This window comes from Zeus faber (assembly GCF_960531495.2).
Source record: "Zeus faber genome assembly, chromosome: 8".
NCBI lineage: Eukaryota > Metazoa > Chordata > Actinopteri > Zeiformes > Zeidae > Zeus > Zeus faber.
In genome coordinates, this window is record NC_137195.1 from 27,273,947 (window position 1) to 27,295,188 (window position 21,242).

The following is a 21,242-nucleotide window of genomic DNA, read 5'->3' on the forward strand; positions in this document are numbered from 1 at the left end:
GCTGTAGTTTGCATCAGTGTTGTAATAAAGTGTTCTTACAATATGTGACCTTGCCTATTTTCTGGCATTGAGTCGTTCCAACTTAAAATATATAATGCTTCTACTAATAATAACACTGAGTTACTCTCTAGGGGAAAGTTTTTATGTTCTTTGATTGGGAAGGTCAGCATACTAGTACTGGTAGGAGTCAGGCTTCATGTTCAAGGATACCTACAGATAGGCCGTCTGGAGCGGAACACATCGATTTTTGGCTCCTCAAACTACTCCTAGTGCTGACCAAACTTATCATTCTTCTCAGTGAACTTTGAATTTTAGGTATTGGCATCCCTGGATCGTTTCTCTTAGTCTACGTTCACACTCTAAGCCTTGGTGCTCAATTTGCATGTATTGCTCGGATCGTTTTTTTTTTAGTTTTTTTTAGCCAATGTCAGATTCCAGTGTGTACTTGTCACTGAACTGACCTGCATGCGCAGAAGTAACAGACGTCAAACGCAGCACACTGTCATACAGAGGTAAGGCAGGGAAGTGCACGGAGGCCCGACCCTGCCCGGGGTTGTTGGGCAGCGTGGGACCATGTACCTCTGCTCAAGCTCGCGGATAAAATTATTAAATCCAAACTGGGGCACCGTGCTCTTTTTGTTTTGTTTAATAAGGAAATAAAATAAATAAATAAAAATAAAATAAAAACACAATGTAGCGTGATAGGGACCTATAATAAATATTTATATTTTAGTTAAGTTGGGCGCCACCAGATTTTTGCTTAAACCTGGAAAAGTTTTATTTAGTTTATGGTCGCACGGGCGGCGACAAAGATCCTTAGCTCTCAGGGAAGCAGGTTCTTTTACATAGTGGTTTATCGACATGTCGGCGGCATCGGCGGATCGTTGCGTGCCTTCGTTTAACGCAGGGAAAGTGGCTCGGTCCAAAGCGGTTATTCAATTCATGGCGATAGTGGTGCCGCCCCTTGGGGTCGCCTGCGCCGGCGCTCCATTACATTTCACTGCATATATGTATGAAAGTATGTATATGTATGTGACGAATAAACCTCTTGAATCTTGAATCTTGAATCATTTATTCCAGTCGGAAGGAGGGATCTTTAAACAGTGGTTCTTCAGCCAGGTTTAAACGGAGGTGAAAGGAGGACAGGCTTTCAAGGTACGATGCGTACCTGAGGGTCTCTTCGATGTGGTTGCGTCGCGTTTCGGAAAACGTGGTTTCAAAGAACAAAGAAAACGTCTTTTATATTTATATCTTATATTTCCTGGTGCTTTGGCACCGGGTAGAGGGAAAGTAAGTCTTTCAGGTAAACTAAATTGTCGCGAGAGGGTGCGGAGTCCGAGGGGAGGAAGTGACCTCCTTCAGTGGCCATTGGTCGAGGGGTTCCTGAGAGGTTTCTAATTGGTCGGAATTTCTCGCGAGGCTCTCTGTAAGTGCGCTGTGGAGGCATGCGTTTCTCTTCATAGTGAGGTGTTCAAATCCGTATTCTATAATCTGAATCCTACAACCGGTCTCTTCCAATCTCCGTATTACAGTCGTGTGGTTTCATGGTGAAATTCATCTTGACATTAAATAAGACGAAATTGCACATGTGAATACATCTTTGGAATGCAGAATCTGATAACATACATGTGAATGAAGCTTCGGAATGCAAGAGCATAAACACATACGAAAAATGAAACTTCAAGAGGGGAAATTATACACGGCAATAATTATTTTAAATGCACGGATAAAAGTTGTGCACAGAATGAATCTTTTAAATAAAAGATAAATAGTCATAGTAATAGTTGAGGAAGAGTATGGTGTGAGGTAACAACACGGTGGCAGCTAGGGGGTGTTCAAGATCAGCAAATGGAATGACATATGAAACATATCATTTCTTGATGATACTTCTCCCAAAGTTGGAGTGGTATCCTTCTTTGCACAATTACCCAAGGAAAAATGTTAAAGTGGTTACACATTGATTAAGATACATTTTAAGTCAGATCTCCTTTCAGGAGAGATCAGGTCATGTAAATCTCCTGGGCCAAATGGCCATTGTTCGCTAATCCAGCCAGTCACAGCAGGGGAAGGGTTCCGGAGACAAAGACAAGAGATGGCTGAGTCTGCTCTCTTGGCCAGTTCCAACTGTTAAAGTGGTTTGATCTTCCAAAGATCATTGTCTTACTGTTTGTTTCAGAGGGAGGGGAGCATATTCTCTCTCAAAGTGCCTACAGCCTCTTGTTACAACAACATGTGCAAATCGCACCAGATCACTACCTCAGAAGGTAATTGATCCCAGGTGTGTGAAATTGGCCTAAGGGAGGAGCCGCGGATGGGTCAAGAGCGGCCTCTAGTAGTGCTGGGAGGCTGTGGGCCTAACAGTACCACCCCCTCTACGGACGCCTCTTGTCGGACATCTGGAACCAGAAGGGCGAGTGCGGTTGAAATCCGGGATGAGGGAGGCATCAGGGATCTGTTTCCTGGGGGAGCATTCCTCCGGACTGTACTGAAGGCCCCTCCCCCGGCGCCGTACGTCCAGCAGGCGCCGCCGGGTGATCGTCGATGGCGCGGGGGGTGGTGGGGCCTTGGCGGGGAGGGAGAGGGGGCTGGAGACCACTGACTTAAGCAGGGACACATGAAAGGTCGGGTGGACACGGAGGGAGGGAGGGGGGCGGAGACGTACGGCAGAGGGGTTGATGATGGATACAATGGGGAAGGGGCCAACATACGGGGGAGCGAGTTTTCGGGAGTCCACCTTGAGTGGCAAGTCCTTGGTGGAGGGCCATACTATCTGTCCGGGGACGTACGTGGGTGTAGGCGCACTGTGCCGGTTCGCCTGTCGCTGGGACCTGGCGGATGCCTGGAGTAGGGCAGAGCGGGCCCTCTTCCACGTCCCCCGGCAGTGACGGATGTGGGCCTGGGTGGAGGGTACGGCAATCGCAGCCTCCTGGGCAGGGAACAGCGCGGGTTGGTAGCCCAGAGAGCAGTGGAAGGGCGAACGGCCGGAAGAGGCGTTGACCAGGGGGAGTTGGTGGTTGTCAGGCGGTGGAGCATGGCCTCCACCTCCTGGTTTGCCCACTCCGTCTGGCCGTTGGTCTGGAGGTGGAAACCGGAGGAGAGACTGACCTTTGCCCCCAGGGCCGAGCAGTGCCCTGGGAGGTGAACTGGGGACCTCTGTCTGACACCTCGTCTGCCGTGATGCCGTGGCGGCGGAACACCCCGGCCACGAGCAGGTCTGCGGTCTCCCTTGCCGATGGTAGTTTGGGCAGGGCGAAGAAGTGGGCCGCTTTAGAAAAAACGGTACACCACCCTGAGGATGGTAGTGTTGCCCCGGGATGGTGGGAGACCAGTGACAAAGTCCAGGGCGATGTGGGACCAAGGATGAGTCGGGATGGGTAGGGGGCGGAGGAGGCCGGAGTGGGGTTGGGTGGAGGTCTTGGACCGGGCTCAGGTGGGACAGGCGGAGACGAAGGACCAGGTGTCAGGGAGCAGGGTCGGCGACCAGAAGCGCTGGCGGACGACCAGGTGGTTAGGGGGTCGGGCTGGTGTTCCTGCGCTTGGGTGACAGAGACTCGATTTCCCAGGTGAGCGGCAAGGCAAGGGGGTGGAAGGAGGGGTTCTGGATCCCCTGCATTCTCCTCTGCCGTGAACACGCGGGACAGGGCGTCAGGCTTGGTGTTCCTGGTGCCTGGGCAGTAGGATAGAGAAAAGTTAAACTGGCCGAAGAACAACGCCCACCTGGCCTGCCGGGAGTTGAGCCGCTTCGGATATAGGCCAGGTTCTTATGATCTGTCCAGACGAAGAAGGGTGGTTTGCTCCCTCAAGCCAGTGGGGCCACTCCTCCAGGGATAGTTTGACAGCCAGGAGTTCCCGGTTGCCCATGTCATAGTTGCTTTCGGGTGGGGTGAGCCTGCGGGAGAGGAAGGCACAGTGGTGGAGCTTACTGTCAGTTGGAGAGCGCTGAGACAGTACTGCTCCTACCCCCGTGTCCGAAGCGTCCACCTCTACCACGAACTGGAGGTTGCCATCGGGCTGGGCCAAGACTGGGGCCGACGAAAAGAGGTTTTGAGGTCGAGGAATGCAGCCTCGGCTGCGGGGGTCCAATTGCAGCCTACTGCGATGGAGGTACAGTAAGGGCGGAGAGGGGAGCGGCGATACGGCTGAAGTTTCGGATGAAGCGCCAGTAGAAGTTTGCAAAACAGAGGAAGCGTTGAAGTTGCTTCCTATTGTTTGGGGTTGGCCACTCCGTCATGGCGGACACCTTTTTGGGGTCCATCCCCAGCCTCCCTCGGCCAATGATGAATTCTAGAAAGGAAACGGACGGAACATGAAAGACACACTTCTCGGCCTTGGCGAACAGACGGTTCTCCAGGAGCCGCTGCAGCACCAGGCGTACGTGTCTCACGTGGTCGGAGAGGGATTGGGAAAAGATCAGGATGTCGTTAAGGTACACAAAGACAGACAAATTGAGCATGTCCCGGAGGACATCGTTAATCAGGGCCTGGAAGACCGCTGGGGCATTTGACAGACCGAAAAGCATTACCAGATATTCAAAGTGTCCGAGCGGGGTGTTGAAGGCAGTCTTCCATTCGTCCCCTTTGCGGATGCGGACCAGGTGGTAGGCGTTGCGGAGGTCAAGTTTGGTGAAGTGGGTGGCACCTCTGAGTCCATCAGAGGCAAGGGATACTTGTTCTTGAGTGTGAGTCCCCTGAAGTCAATGCAGGGAAGGAGGGTCTTGACAAAGAAGAAACCCGCACCCAGCGGAGATGATGAGGGGTCATTGATCCCGGCGGCGAGAGAGTTGCGGATTTAGGTTTCCATGGACTCCTGTTCGGGCCGGGAGAGGTTATACAGGCGACTGCAGGGGAGGGGGGTGCCTGGCAGGAGGTTGGCTGCGCAGTCGTAGGGGCGATGAAGTGGTAGGGACAGCGCGCCCTGCTTGCTGAAAACAGGGGCCAGGTCCAGATATTGCGATGGAACAGAGGACAGGTCGGGGCTCTCTGGGACCGCCGGCGGCCCGTCTGGCAGTGGGGTAGAGGCGGAGCGGAGGCAGTGGGCGTGGGGCAGTGCGTGCTCCAGCCGCTCACGCTACCCGAGCGCATGTCCATCTGGGGTTTGTGGGTCCGAGCCAGGAGTACACCAGAACCAGGGGGTTCTGGGGGGAATGGATGAGGAAGAACCCCAAAGACTCACGGTGGTTGCCGGAGAGTAGCAGCTCGAGGGGGGCTGCCTGGTGGGTAATCCGGGTCAGAAGTGACCCGGTCAGCCCCTTGACCTCGAGCGGTGTGGGGAGAGGGACGGGTGTCAGCCCTAGCTGACAGTGCTAGTCCCAGGTCAAGAAAACTCTCATCCGCCCCGGAATCTATGATAGTGGAGGAAGAGGGTGTTATACCCCCCCATGAGAGGGTAGCCGGAATCAGAGGACGGGAGAGAGGGTTGAGCTGGAGCGGCCGGAACGTAATCCTTCCGAGGAGTCGTCCTCTCCCGGCCGGACCAGGCAGGTGGCTCGGAGGTGTCCCGGACGGCCGCAATACAGACAGGTGCCGGTCTTTATTGCGGCCGTCCGGGACACTGGGTCTGAGATCCGGGAGCGACCGAGTTGCATGGGCTCGGCATCGGAGTGAGTCGGGGGACTTTGGGGGCACCTGAGAGTAGTGGGCGCTGGAGACCGGATTTGGACCACTTTGGCCTGCAGTGCAATTGTAACCGTAGTGTAGCCTGACCCAAAAGTTGCAACCCCTCCATAGTCGTAGCACTAGAGGTCAGAATTAATTAATTACTTGATTTACTTTTAACCTCACACCTAAATACAAGAAGTTTTGTGAGAATGTCTACTACAAAGTAATTAGTGGAGTCTCATGATAATTTAGTAGTACTTTGTGTCAAACGTTCAAAAACATGAAGACTGATGGGTTAATAGTGGGGAAACTTCTAGTGAGTTATCTTTGTTGTTGTTTTTTTTTCTCTCGATTTAATCCTGCTATCTATTTGCCCTACTATGCCAGTGCAGCATTTAAGCGACGCCCTTCCCTTTGTGTGAACAGTAGGTAAAGGTCACCCCCTCTACCACCCCACCCGGCACCTTCACATATTTTATTATTATTATTTTTTTTTTGACAACACGTATCATCCTCCGTTGTTTAACCTTGGGTGGATCCGACCGCGCCCACCCCACCCCCACCTCTGCAATGCTGTCTCTTCCTCCCAGGCACGTCATCTGATCGGCCCCCGCCTGCCAAGCCCCGCCGCTGCCTCTCCCCGGGCTGGGAGCAGCCTCCGCCACAGCTCATCACGCCCCCTCACACCCCCTCACCTCCCCCTCCCCCTCCCCCATCCCCGCAAGTTGGATCGCCGCACGGCCACAGGAAGGGGAGAGAGGCGCAGTGTAGGTTTTTTTTTTTGTCGTTTTTTTTCCGGACAATCCGACTGACTGATCATCAAAGATTCCGATTATCCTCCCTCCCTCCCCGGTTACTCCCTCTGAGCTGTTACCTCTTTTTTCCACAGAAGCTTCAGTCTCAAGCTCCATTTTCCCCCCCTCAAACTGTTGGCCTTTTATGAACTTCCGTTTGCTTTTCGATTCCTGTGAGGCTGCTTTTGTGTGTGTGTGTGTGTGTGTGTGTGTGTGTGTGTGTGTGTGTGTGTGTGTGTGTGTGTGTGTGTGTGTGTGTGTGTGTGTGTGTGTGTGTGTGTGTGTGTGTGTGTGTGTGTGTGTGTGTGTTGCTGTTCCCTATTGTGGGCAGGGCCATTTTCCTTCATTATGTAACAAGGCTATCTTCAATCAGCAAACTGGTAGCCATGTGTACTGTATGTGTGTGTGTGTGTGTGTGTGTGTGTGTGTGTGTGTGTGTGTGTGTGCGTGTGTGTGTGTGTGTGTGTGTGTGTGTGTGTGTGTGTGTGTGAGTGAGGTGTTTCATATCTATAAATGTCAATCTGCAGTGGCCTGTCTACTCTACTGGGGTGGCAGGGGTCAGGGTTGTGAGCAACTATAATCAAACGGAGTAATCCTTTATGAAGCCGGTATATGCATTATATAGAGTTACACACAATAAACATGATATTTGATACATTATGGAAGATACCGTTATTGTCATTGTGTATGACTGAAATTCATGTTGTTGCTGTTGCAGTGGTTTCATTTTAGTACATGTTCCATTTGAGTGAAGTATTTCTTTATTTTTAGATAGTTAGTAATGTATACAATTTGTTAACTTGCAGTATTCATGGGCTCCATATAGCTGTCATGGATGCAGCATTATTCACAGGAGAGGCCCCATTCACTCAAACCGAAACGCTGCAAAGGGATTTTTACTCCGAAATCGCAAGCTGAAGAACTCAGACATCAAAGACGCTCGCATGGGGCTCTTGGATTAAACCCGCATCACTTCAGGTGCATTATTGGTAGGCGGTAAGGCGCGAGGATCTATACGTACCCCCCAGCCCCCTCACATCTTATCAGAGTCAAAAACGCCATGGTTTTACTTAGCATCGCTTAACGTGATGAACTTCACTGTTGCTCATTTCCATATCAGTGCAGCGTTGTGACGCTCCCCTAATCCCTTTTCCCACGCAATGAAGTTTTCACTGTGATGTTCACTTCGCTCTAACGGTGTCTGTTCTTCGTTTTTTTCCCTCTCTCTCCCCCTACCTCCCCTACATAGTGTACTGCTGTGGACCAGTCCGTCTGCGCTCCAAGCGCTCCTGAAGCCTCTCTCTGTCTCTTTCTCTCTCTCTCTCTCTCTCTCTCTCTCTCTCTCTCTCTCTCTCTTGTGGCCTCGATCTGCCTTCGCTGATCCTCCTGCGTTCGTCTCTTCCATCAGCCATTTTCTTCCCAATCTGCTCCCTTTGCTTCTTCTTCTTCTTCGACCCTCCTTCCTCCCAACGAACGTCCTCCTCTTCACCGTGCCTCAGTTCCACTTTTTTTTGTTTTGTTTCAGAGTGTTGACATCACATTGTGCTCTTTGGGCGTGTCAGAAACTATACCGTTTGTTTGTCACTTCATGTCACGTTTGCCTCATTTCACTTCCTCCCGTCTAAGGTTGCGTTTCGGTTAAATTTAGGACAAAAAATGAATTGAGGGAAAGGAAATAATCGTGCGGCAATTTAAATTTTATCACGGAAATGGACATTTATCTCCCATTTTCTTCCCCTCATGTTGATCTTTTTATAAACAGTGTTGCTGGCTAGAATGCGCTTGAGGGACATTGTAATGTTTGGAATGGGGACACTGAATGTTGGTCAGGGGGACTACAATATATCAAGACGGATGAGCTAACCCAGGGCGTATCGATTTCAGCGTGATTTATGAGCAACCGTCCAAGATGAGGTTTTGCAGTCATGGCCATACGATATCTAGAGGTCGATATTTCTGCGATGTGATATCTACGGATGAATAGTTGGGACACTGTGTTTTCCCCAGCTCCGTATTTGCCTTAGACCTGCAATCAGAGCCATTATTATAAGCCATGTTACCTTGCGACAATGGTTGTTGCGTCCTTTTTTTCATGCTGTGTTGAGAATCAGATCAGGTGGATACGGAATAAAGTCAAAAAAGAGATTTGTTTTACATATAAATTATGACTTCATTATCATTTTTATGATTATTATTATGGAGAGGCTTATGGCGTTAGTGGTATCCTTCACTCATGTTGAAAGAAAGCTACTGTATTTGTTGATATCTGATATTTAAGAGGTTTATCTTTAAAATATTCTTCGTCGTGAACATTACAAGGGGGAGACGATACAAGGCGTAAGTAAGTGTTTCAGTGTTGGTGAAGGAAATTCAACTTCTTGTGCTGTTTGAAAGTTTCATCTTGTGCCTAAATGTCTCATCTTAAACAGTTTGCTTTTTTGTAGTAAACAAGCTTTTTATTTTTCTTTCACAATGTATTATTTGTACTCTGCAGGTTATAAGCTTGGATTTGTAGACCTGTAGGTAATTGTGAGCTCAAATACATTGTCTTTCTGAAAGTCTAAATGTCTGTTATCAAAGAAGTGTTGTAATTAGAGGGGAAAAAAAGTGGAAATTTGTTTGATAATTTCAAAATAAAGATTTTTATGAAACTATATTGATGATTTCGTAGTGGGGTTTTGCACGGTTGTTATGCAAATAACAGATTTGGCTTAGAGTTGAGCTTTGTTGGAGAAACTATTCACCTTTGAATCTTAATCTTGGTGCATGTTTGCACGTACATGTGCACGCCGGCCGTGCCTGCAGCTGGCATGACTCAGGCGTTGCTGGGAAGGATCTGTGAGAGTGGCTGTGTGACTCACCACCACATCTCCTGGAACTGACTGTCTCCTTCCACACCATTAGGACCAGGCCCAAAACTGACAGGCCAAACACACACTCACTTACACACTTACACACACAAACACTCTTGTACTGACACACTTAGACTTTGTTGCATGCGTGAATCTGTGCACTGAGGAGCCTCCATATTCATATACAGTATACACACACATACCAGACATTTACAGACACAAACACTATCATGCACATGCTCACGCAGAGACACTGGAATGGATATAAACTGCATAAACTTATACTATAAACTATAAACTTATTTTCGAGAAGACCCTCTAACTGGGCTGCTGTAAAACCTAACAAATGGTACATTGACATTTATTCTCTTGGCCTCCAGTTCAATGAGATCAGTGACTGACTAAAGAAGCCCAAAGCCCGCAGAATTGACCAGAGCATAATTGTATTCAGGAGATGAGGCAACAATGAAGCAACAGCTCTATATATTTGGGGAGACAGTAACAGTAAAATCTCTAATTAAAATGTTCAGTTTACAGTAAGCCTCCCACGTCATTAAAGCTGCTTCATCAGGCCATAAGTGGTTATGCCACTGGCTTGTAGTTTGTATACAATATTTGGCTTGTGTAGTTGGTCTTTGTGTGTAGTTTGGAATTTGTTTTTGTTTTATATGTGTTTGGGTGTGTGCGCTTTAGTAATATTGTGTGTGTGTGATGCAAAAAATCATCTTCATCAAATCATCGAAACTACCAGCAAAGCTTCTGTTTTTGTCTCCACCGCTTAAACCCTCTCGCCTGCCATGGTCTTTTTCAAGGCTTTTAAGAAACAGATTTAATTTATGTTATTCAACTAATATCAGTTTTGTTCTTAATCGTCACTGATAACTAACATATAACCAGGTCTTATGATACTACTGATGCACCCTCTATCCCGCTTACAGTAAGTGATCGTCTCTTGGCTTTTTTCCTCCTCTTTGCCATCTTCCTTCACTCCCCCAGCCTGGCTCCACTCACTACCGAGGTCGGGAGCTCCAGGAACCCAGGAACTGGACCCAAATGTACCCGAGGAGGAGACTCTCTCGGTGGGAAGCAGTGGCGGGAGTAGCAGCCTGCCCGACCAGGGCTATGCCGCATCGGAGGGAATGGCCGAGGACTCCGGCCTGGTCCGGTCCCCGTGGGACACCCACCCTGTGTCCCCGGACGGGGGCGTGTGTCTGGACGTGAGTTGTGGAGGGGGAGGCGGGCGAGTTGGAGGCAGACCGCCAGGACCCATACAGGATGTCTCCAGTGACAGTGACGAGGGATGCGACACCTGGGGATCCAGGCACAGGCAAGGAGGAACATCTGTTAAGATATTGATATATATCATTATATCTGCTAAAACTGTCCAAATCCTAGGATAGTAGTGTAACTTAAAGTAGTCAGTAGTAGTTGGAAGGATGTCAGACCCTAATTCTAGTTTTCACATTCAACTCCTTAAAGTATTTAATCTCTAATCATGATATGTTTCAACATCATTCAAGGCTACAAAATTTTGTGTCAAAGTGACTAAATATCATGATGCAATTCCACTGAAAGTCAGGAACAGTGATAAATGAGTAATAGTAGAGACAAAGTGTGACAAAGCCGGTACATGTCTCTACCTGACTTACAATCTTCACGTTTGACCAGTTTGATTGCAAACACATTAGTTGGAGTGAAATAGCTCTAGTAAAACTGTACTTTGCCATGTTGGAACATGGCATCAACCTATTTGCAAAATTCATTCTCAAACAAATAGTTTCCCTGTCTTGGCAAACATTTATTTCACAGGCAACAAGGTCATTCCAACCTTTAGCTTAACATTTCTGATGTGATCGAGCCAAATTGCTCTAGAGCCAATTTCCAAATTATACTGCTTAGTAAAACAGCATGACCTAATGGGTTCACCCCAATCTTCTAACTGTGTGAGAAAGTGTTGGGTTCATCATTGTAATAAAAACTAACAATATAACCCTTGAAAAAAACAGCACAGCAAAAGACAACTTGCGAGATCATTGTGATTCTGCATTGAAATGTGGTCCCTCCCTTGTGTTCACTATGAAAGTGAGCATATCTGTTACCGCTTTACACTTATTCCAACTTTTTTAAATTCTCCCCAGGCCTTTGTCATTTGCCAGCAGAACTGGCCAAAATCGTTTCTCCCAATGTGTTATATTTGAGTTGGAGCCAAACCTGGCAACCCCCTTAGTGTTGAGGTTTGATAGTTATGGTTCTAGGCACTCATTCAAAGGTGGGAGATCACTGCTTTGCCCTTTAAGTTGTTGTGAAATGAATGTGGTCATATGGCCGGACAACTGATCCCAGATCAACGCGCTCTGCTCATACGTACCTCCAGAATCCAAGACCACTCTCGCTCCTTTCCGAGCCTTCCAGGAAAGCTCCATGACCACTGTTTCTCAGAGTCGTTGGAGAATAGAGGAGTGTTCCAAGTCTCGCAGAAGACAGATTTTGTGTTTGGTTTGGCCTCGTTGGGGAAATTTATTACATCTAATACATACAGCTCATACTCATGAGAGAACGCTCCAGTGGAACCCTTGAGTAGAGAATAAAGCAAGACTAAGCTCTGTGGCCGTAATATCTTTATGGCCGCATATTTCAAAGCAACCAGGCTCCAACGACAATAGAAAAGGGGTTTAAATTGAATTGAGTTTGAGCTTCTTACATCAAAGTAATGGTTTGTTTTCTTTTTCTATGAAATTGATTTAGTCTGTCGGTTGCTGGATGGAATAACATCTGGGAAGGGCCAAGGATTTAATCGTCATTATGTTTTATATCACTCATTTGCACTTAGTGTTTGTAGCCCTCCTCTGCCAATATGAGCTTCAGCAAGACTTTAACCTGTGAACACTCCCATACACAACATTAAGTGATTAACATAGTTGACGCAGAGTGCAGAATTTTTGCTGATGGTATTGTCTAACCACAGACTGGGTATACAGATATAATGGGGTTCTTTATAAATACATGAGTATGTGACTCTTCACTAATATCTGTGCCTTACTCTCAACACACTATGAAATACAGACCAATCGACATGAAAGAGAAGTCAGGCAGGGTAAAGGACACCAATGACGAACTCACGGCTCAGCTCCATAAGACTTTGGCGGACTTTGAGGCAGACCTAGAAGGTAATTTTCACATCGCTCATGTTTGAAACATTGTCAGGCTAAAATAGCCTCACAATGCGGAATACTTTGCATGGTGTGTTATACATGATATTCTTTAATTGTCTTTAATTCTTACCCATTGTTTTAATTTTATCCAATCGTCTCCCTTGCACTTTATTCCAGTGATCAGCCATATGGACATAGTCTCAATGAAGGAGACTCCCTATACCTTATCCACAGACAGCAGCGATGTGCCGGTGTCTGTGGTGGACATGGATGTGCCAGTCACAGCTATAGATGAAGTACTGGAAGATTACCAAGACACCATTCCAGATAAACAAGCGAAGACGTTGACACAGACCCAGCCAACTGACATTGAATGTAAAGATGATTCATTTTCCAATTATGAAAATAATGTTTTCTGTGTGATATGGAGGTTTTCTAGGAATATTGGACCATATATGCCCCATATATGTCCCTTACCTATATGTTCATGCAATTTAGGCTTCAATCACTTATGTATCACTGTCTCAGTATGTGAAAGCAATAGAAGTCAATGGAGAAAGTAAAACATTCATTGTTTATTCTTCACACAGCAGGCACATAATGTACCAGTAAAAGTAGGTGGCAGTATGTAAGTAAGGAACATAAACAGTCAAAAGTTCTCCAAAACTTCCATAACTCTTTTATGTTCTGCTTTGAAATACTGCAAAGCTGATACTTTCAATTAGTTATTTCTAAAAGCGACCATCAAATACTATATAATTAATTGACATATTAAACTCCACCCCAGGTCCAACCATGTGCCAGCAGTCGAGTGTAGAAGCGCACAACAAAAACAACAATGCCATTACCACTGGGGGTCACAACAAAGGAAATGGTGTGAATACACAGGGGAAACCTCGGGCTGTGAAGAGCACAAATTCACTGGAGAACATCAAGTCTGGGAGTGACATGAACCAAGCTGAAAAAACGGTTAAGACCGCAGACAAGAAAATTGAAGAGAAAACTGTTAACATACAAAAAACTGTAAAAGAAGAAAAACAAAGAACCTCAAGGGTCAAAAGTGACGTGGCTGTGCAGAATCAAAGTCAAAATACTCAGATAACCCCTGCTAGCGTCAAAAGCAACACTCTTATTTCAAAAGAGAAGAAACCCTGTTTTCCACCAAAGAATCAGAAAACGGTGTCATCAGAAGACAAAGAGGAAGTAGAAGATATTCTTTCTTACAGGATCCACCTCAACAGTGCTGTCTCACACAGCAAGATCACCCAGAGCGCCTTGTCGCGTTTCGGTATGAAAACATTCACAGTGGTTCCTCCCAAACATTCGGTCCCGCTTGCTTCGGCAGGAAAACCAGCTGTCGCCCTCACGCTAGGTGCCATTAAGATCGACGAGCAGGGGAACATGGTAAAAGCTGGGGCGTGGCAAAAGCCAGCACCCTGTGTTTCATCAGAATTGGGTATCAAAAGCAGTGAGGGCTCACCCCTTCTAGGGAAAGCCAAAGCCTTTTGGAGTTCATCTGAAAGACACGATAGCCGTGCCAACCAAAGTGAAGGTCTTAACAAGAAGCATTTAGAGAGCACAAATGATCCACAAACTACTCACGCTATGGTCTCTGAAACTGTGGCAAAATCCAGCAAGACTGAAAACCCCAAAAAGCACCGAGGTACAGTTTACGAGCACACATGGAAGTCTGCCACTAACATTAAGGTTGAAGAAAAGGTAAGAGATCAAGTGAAAGAAGCTGCTGAAGTCGAAAAGGAAGTTCACCAAGAGAAGGGGAGAAAGGCGTCCGTCATTGAGGACACGCATCAGCCAAGCAATAAATCTCCCCCTGCGGCTCCTCCTCTGGCAAACCAGCACGGAAACCTGTCCTTCCTCAAACCGACTAGAAGAACTTCAAGCCAGTACGTGGCCTCTGCCATCTCTAAATACACCCCAAGGTCTTCGGTCAAAGCCGACAGCATCCTCAGTATCCCAGAGTCCTCTGCTCTCCCGAAAACGCAAAGCTTTGGCCAACAGAAGGGTGTCCAATCCATACAAGTGAATCCACACCAAATCACTCGGTCGCCTCTTGCAGAAAATGAGCACTTCAACGTTGGCACTGGATCCTATCCTCTTGGTCAGAGGAGATCCATGAGCCAGCCTGAGTACATCTCAGGGAGACCCAAGGGTGTCGAAGAAAGGAGTCAGGAATGGGGGGGATTGAATAATAGCTCCATCACCGAAAGCTCCAAGTCAGTCAAATCCAAAGCGGTCAACATGAAACCTTTTCGGCCCATTAGTCCCACCCAAGCCAACGTGACCTCCACTGACAACAGAAGTAATATCAAACACATTAAGGTAGAAAGCGCCAGCCCTACAGGAAGGAGTGTAAACCAGCCCACTTCCACCGAACAGGCAGCAAGCTTCAACACAACATCCCATGAGAAGACCAATGTAAGTGGATTTGATTCAAGATTCAAGATTCAAGAGGTTTATTCGTCACATACATATACATACTTTCATGCATATATGATACAATCTCATACAATGTTATATGATGCAGTCTGATGAGTAAGTCTGTGAAATGAATATATCCCTATGTGTTACATCTTATCTTCAGACTAACATAGAGGTGTCTACATTGGCCTCCCACCCTGTACTTGCTACCACACCGGAACCTTCCGTCACAATCTCTAGCGGCGGAGTCATTCCTGAGCCGCCTAAGGCTACCTTGTTTGGGCCAGTGAAGAGGTTCAGACCAATTATCTCCAAGTCCGTTGAGAAGGAAACGTCTCTCCACAGCATTCTCATGGATGCCATCCAGACTAGGGGTGGCAAAGACAGACTTAAGAAGGTGAGTGTCCTTGGGTGAGATGCTTTTGGTGAAACAATAAACAGAAATCTTTGGATGGTGTTGATGCGATGCCAAAGTTTCCTCTTGTCTTGTCACTAGATATCTGGTGCCTCTCCTGTCAGCTTAAAGAAGCCGACCTATGGTGAGGAAGAGAATGAGCGGTCTGCTTTACTGGCTGCCATCAGGGCTCAAAGCAGCTCCGGAAGGTTAAGAAAGGTAATAGGCTTTCTACACCTGCAGTGTACATGAATGTATACTTTGACCCTGGGATAAGATTGAATAAGATATCACCTTATTAACCCCTGGGTGGAGGGAGGAATTCAGGAACGGGATTGGTTGAAGTAGGAGTTTAACATAACCTCAACCTCAAATTTCGATACGTCTCTGGTGTCCTTCAAATTAATATGTACACATAATTAGGATCATATAATTAAAATGATAGATTGTTGAAGTAAAAAAAACCCAAAAAAACCTCTTTTGTATGTTTTGTAAACATAGATTCAAGAATAGTTTGAGTAACGTGCATTTATGCCTAAAGCGAGTTGGAACCATGTTATGCATCCCTATCCATTTCCGTCCCTCTGGGTGGACTGCGGGCTGCGGTCTGTTGTCATCTAAGGAGTGTTGTGGAATGAAAGGGGCAGGAAATTTGCTGTTGTCGCTGAGGCCCAACTGCGGTCCTATTATAGAATGTTTCTGACCAGAACTGGAATCCGTGGAATGCTGCATGACTAAATCCGACTCAAGCTCCTCTCATTGCTCTAAAAGAGGAGGGAAAAAAGGCATTTAAGATTTAGTTAGCGAGCCCCCCTTTGAAGTGTTTAAATTACTGGACAAAATGATGGTGAAGGTTATGTACGTTTTGGGATATATATATTAGGGCTGCCCCCAAATAGTCGAGTTGATGAGAAGAGTCTTAGTCGACCAAGTTTTTCATCGGTCGGTTGGAGGACGCAGGAAAAAAGTAGTGTGAGTGCGAGTCCGCGGCCCCGGAAAGCGGCGAGGTCGGCTGGAAGGGAGCTGTAAAGCCAGCGGCCGGGATGCCCATCCTGGACTCAGATGGTGCAGCGAGTGACAGGCCCTGGGAAATGTGAGGTGTTACCCGGGAAAACTATCTTCTGTTCGCCCCATTTCAGTGTAAATTATTTCAATATGTAGTTTAAATGTGCACATTAATAAAAAAAAAAAGAAATAGGGCCTAATAAGTTTTACCAATGTAATGTTTAACCGGTGTAAACAACAGACGGTTGCTTTGTGCTTGTAAATTACATTCATATTTAAAGGCTGGTTATTAGGTTTTGTATTCATCTGTGATGTAGCAAAGTGTTAAAAATGTTACTTATAACACTCTTTCTCAGACCTGGAACTCAAACCGTTTTCTGATGCCCCAAAAACACATATTGAAATAATTAAATTAATACCATAAACTTGCGATGATTAGTCGACTAATGGCTTGAACTGAGGACTAATAGTCGACGAGGAAAATCTTTAGTCTGGGTCAGCCCTAATATATATAAATAGTGGTGGTACTTATAATGTAGCTTGGCCCAATTTAGAATACAGCTTAGTGAATCAGTCAAGTCTGTAGTCTTAAAGCTACATAGTAGTAGGTTTGCGTGCGTGCATCTGCCGAGAGTCACCATTGTCTCTCCCCCTTCGACGCTCCACAGACCAAATCGGAGGCCGCCGAGGAGCTGCAGAGCTGCAGGAAGGCGGCTGGGCGGCAGGAGGAGGAGAGCCGCCCGTCCCCGCATATCCCTGCCCCCGCTTCCTTCCTGGCTCCGCCTCCCGTCTCCCCTCCTCCCGCCTTCAGACCTCCGGCCATTCCCCCTCCTCCATCTCCACCTGCCCCGCCCTGCACAGTCCGTCCAGGTGGAGACGCCCAGAAGGACCCCGCCTTGGCCAGGGAGGCCATGATGGAGGCCATTCGCTCCGGAGCCGCCGCTGACAGGTTGAAGAAGGTATGTGAGAAGGCGAGAGCGGCGACCGGGCCTTGGTGGCGTCAGGTGTCCAACGTTCAGAAAGTTCGAGTCCCATTCATTTCTCCCACTGGCAAGTTTCCCATTTCCCTCAATTTTCCCGTTCTGGGGGGTTAGTTTGGGGGAAAAAAAAAAGAAGGGAAAACAGACAGGAGAGAGCGTGAGATAATAATAATAATAATAATAATAATAATAATAATAATAATAATAATAATAATGTTTTTAGCAGGCTTTTGAAGGTGGCCAGGGATGGAGCATGTCAGTGGGGAGAGAGTTCCAGTGGGTGGGGGCTACCACACTGAAGGCTCTGTCCCTGAAGGTTCGAAGGCTCATGCGGGGGGTGGAGAGCAGATCCGTGTGGGGCATAGGGGTGGAGAAGGTCAGCTAGGTACTGCGGGCGGAGGGCGTGGAGGGATTTGTCGGTTAAAAGTAGGGTTTTATAGGAGATACGGGGTTTGACAGGGAGCCAGTGGAGATTGATGAGGGTGGGGGTGGTGTGCTGCCAAGGCTTGGTGCGGCTGAGAACTCTGGCAGCAGAGTTTTGAACATACTGGAGTCTGTCCAGGGCTTTGCTTGGAACCCTGGACAGGACTCCATTGCAGTAGTCCTGACGGGAGGTGATGAAAGCGTGGATTAATGTTTCAGCCACGGACTCTGACAGGGATGGGCGGAGTCTGGAGATGTTCTTGAGGTGGAAGGAGGCAGATTGGGTTATGGATTTGATGAGATAGAGAGAACCACTTGCCACAAAGGCGAGAGACACTTGATCCGCCATCGGCTCGCTTCCTCGGGGGGAATCCGGCGGCTTGCTTTCCTTCTGCGTTCTGGCGCCTTGGGGGGTGGGGCCGGGGTCGCTTCAGGGTTTGTGTGGCATTCGAAGCTGCAGTCGACAGACTGCGTTTGAGGGTGACAGAATGAAAATGTCTGAAAAGCAGCCGGCCACACTCTCACCGTCACAGCCCTCGGTTATGTGATCTGCAGTATTGTTTCTAAAGCTTCCACTGTACAACGGCACACCAGCGTGTCTCAACGTCTCTTTCTCTCTTTTTTTGACCCAGGTCACCGCCCCGGTCAAGACGCTGCAAGTGAATGGCCGTCTGGGGACCATTCGTGCCACCTCTCTGCAACTTCCTCAACAGTGATGGGTGGAAGCGTCCGTATAGAGCATCGTAGCCGCCTGCGGATGGCCAGACCATCAGACCAAGAGATGGAAATGGCTTAAAGATCGGATCATTTTGCAGTGATTTTGGTTCAGATCCGTTTTTTCATTCGTTGCAGGTTTAGTCCCAAAAGGGAACTACGCATCTCAAATGTGTTGGAATACTCCAACCCCAACACAATTCAAATGCTCCACTATGGAGCTATACGCTGTAGCCATTGAAGTCACTTGTTTTTAGGACTTAAAAGACTTCCACCAACTGCTTCACGGATAAAAACAGGGAAACAGTCAAAGCAAACGGCGTAATTTAAACATCTTATTCCCATGCTGTTAAACCCTCAAAATGCTCTTAAGACGCTTATTTGAGTTTGGTTAATCTTTTTTGAAGCAAATACCTGAGTACACCGTACACGCTACAGTCAGAGCACAGTCACGTTTCTCTTTGGGATGTAATAATAAAAACATTTAGCCGTTCATTTACATATTGCCATATGTACCTTCATAGTTCAGGAGTGTTGAACTAAGCCTGTGCCAATACAGTTTTTTTATGTACATACATATACTTTATTAAAAAAAATCAGGTTCTTTGTTTTTATGCTGGGAAGAGGAAGTTAAGCAGTCAATGAAAGACAATATGTTTTTGGTACATTTTTTTATTGATTTTTTTTTTTACAGATTTTCCTTTCGAGAAGCTGTGGATGCCTTATTCTGTTGCTCAGTCAGTGTTATGTGTTTCGTGTTTGCTATATGTATTTATAACATGGCGCAATAATATATTGTGCCAATAGTATATAATATATATTTTATTAAAGGTATATATCATATATATGGTATTTATATATATATATATATATATATATATATAGTGTGTGTGTGTGTGTGTGTGTGTGTGTCTACATATATATATATATATACTGTATATATCGTATATACAGTGTATATATATACTGTATATATATCGTATATACAATATATGCTGCTGCTGATGACTGACTAGTGCCTTCTATGCTCCTTCTGCTCCACTTTCCACTTTTGGAGCCCTAGTGAATGCTGCTGTTCAAATTATATTAACATTCCCAATAACCCGTGTAAACCTTTTAAATACGTGGAAATGAAACAGAGTTTAAATTAGCTGATCAACGTTTGTTTGCGCCGATGGAACGATGTCTATGACAAAAGTTTGAGACCTGGTCTTTCTGAAAGTCCATGATAACACGGTCTCAAACAAGCGAGATCGATTGATTCATTTGATTAGTTATCAACAAGGCTGATATCAACGAGGAGTCTTGTCTCCCTGTTGCCTGGATTTCGATTTTAAGTATCAGAAGAATTTATGATTTTGGCTGCTATGTACGAAATAGAGTTTTTTGTATTTTAAATTAAAGTTGACCTGTGACAAAATTGTGATATGTTTTATTAAAGACGATGTTTAGTAACGGTGAAGCGTGATTTGACTTTACCCTAACTCGGACCTGAATGACAGACTGCTTATTCTGAAAATGATCCGTAGCGATACAAATCAGTTACAGTCCTAGATTTACAGTATAAAAGCTGATTTTAATTTATTCCGCCACGTAGAGTGCTGACACTGATAAGCTGCCTTTAACTCCTTGAGGGTAGGATCGCTCGTTCACTTCTGTTCAAGTGATTTCTTTGCACCGCATTGTACAATTTGTAAACTACAGAAAAAAACCTAGATTTCAATTGTTACTCGACTGAATGATATTCTAATGAGTTAACGTGAGAGTTTGTTGAGAGTAAGCTATCACTTTTTAAGTGTTGCTCGCACAGTTATTGTTTTATTTGTCAATGAAAATTTTGATTCAATAAAAGATTTTTTAATTGGGTGTGAGATTTACTCATTCGTAATACAACAGATTGATGGATAGATGGATGGATGGATGGATGGATGGATGGATGGATGGATGGATTTGGAGCCTTAGAAATGTTGCACAACTTATATGAATATTGAGCTTGATCCCATTTGATTGTCCCCGGTCCCCCAATTGAGGAGATGCTTAATCTTGAGATTAAGATGCATACAGCATTGTGTGTAGAGATCTCTGATGACTTATGTCCCAGCACTGTTATTGGATCCACCCACAACAAAGCAGACTTTTTTTTTTTTGTAATAAAAATCTCTCAAAATTTGGTATGTGAAGACGTTCAATATCTTGGTTCTAAGTTATGTTCTTCCATTGTCTTTCTTCGTCAGTTCAAAGCACAGAAATGCATATTCGACAGCAGCATTGAGAATGAAATCTCCCACTCTACTCTCTGCTGTCTTTGAAACTGGTCTTTTTGTGCCTCAGATATCAATTCAATCAAACAGCAGGCGGACACATAATGCCTTCAAGAGCATAAATCAGGTAACCTGGATCCATTGCACCATCCTCTTGTCTCCTTCCTATCATGAAATAATTTGCAACATCACCCCCCGCCTCTCTCTGTCGACATGGAGGGTATTGTCACATCACAGATGGGCTACTATTCCCTGAAACGGCTCATAACCTTGACTCACTACCATTTGGTCGCCACATAATGACTCTCAGAACTTGAACCCGACCTGCATTCCTGATTGCTGACACACACAAGTCCCTGCACACACACAGACACACAAGTTGTGATGTAGATCACAACATCATTTGCAAGACGTATAGGAAAACACACCAAGTGTAAATCTAGAGAACGTTAAGCTTATAGGGGTCACACACACTGTGTCCAATTCATAACCAATCTGAAATCAATTAGCTTTTTCCTTAAAAAACTGTCCAAGCACATGATTAGACCACAGTGTCATTTTGGCATTTGGCACACAACCCATCAACTGAGTTAGATTTTCAGAGCTGTCCACCGCAGAAATATGAAAACAC

The 21,242-nt window shown here is 46.1% G+C and overlaps 1 protein-coding gene across 1 annotated transcript in view; it reads left to right on the plus strand.

Annotated features, from left to right (window-relative positions):
* cobl (cordon-bleu WH2 repeat protein) overlaps window positions 1-18,352 on the plus strand; it is a gene marked incomplete at its 3' end in the record, with an annotated part of 79,770 nt that extends 61,418 nt beyond the window's left edge. The window contains exons 10-19 of the mRNA XM_080004873.1: window positions 6,188-6,364; window positions 10,240-10,570; window positions 12,307-12,410; window positions 12,573-12,770; window positions 13,183-13,364; window positions 13,563-14,831; window positions 14,998-15,231; window positions 15,331-15,447; window positions 16,902-17,192; window positions 18,269-18,352. Of these exons, the coding sequence (XP_079860999.1) occupies window positions 6,188-6,364; window positions 10,240-10,570; window positions 12,307-12,410; window positions 12,573-12,770; window positions 13,183-13,364; window positions 13,563-14,831; window positions 14,998-15,231; window positions 15,331-15,447; window positions 16,902-17,192; window positions 18,269-18,352 (2,987 nt within the window). The remainder of the gene's footprint in view (window positions 1-6,187; window positions 6,365-10,239; window positions 10,571-12,306; window positions 12,411-12,572; window positions 12,771-13,182; window positions 13,365-13,562; window positions 14,832-14,997; window positions 15,232-15,330; window positions 15,448-16,901; window positions 17,193-18,268) is intronic.
* Window positions 18,353-21,242: the final 2,890 nt, after the last annotated feature.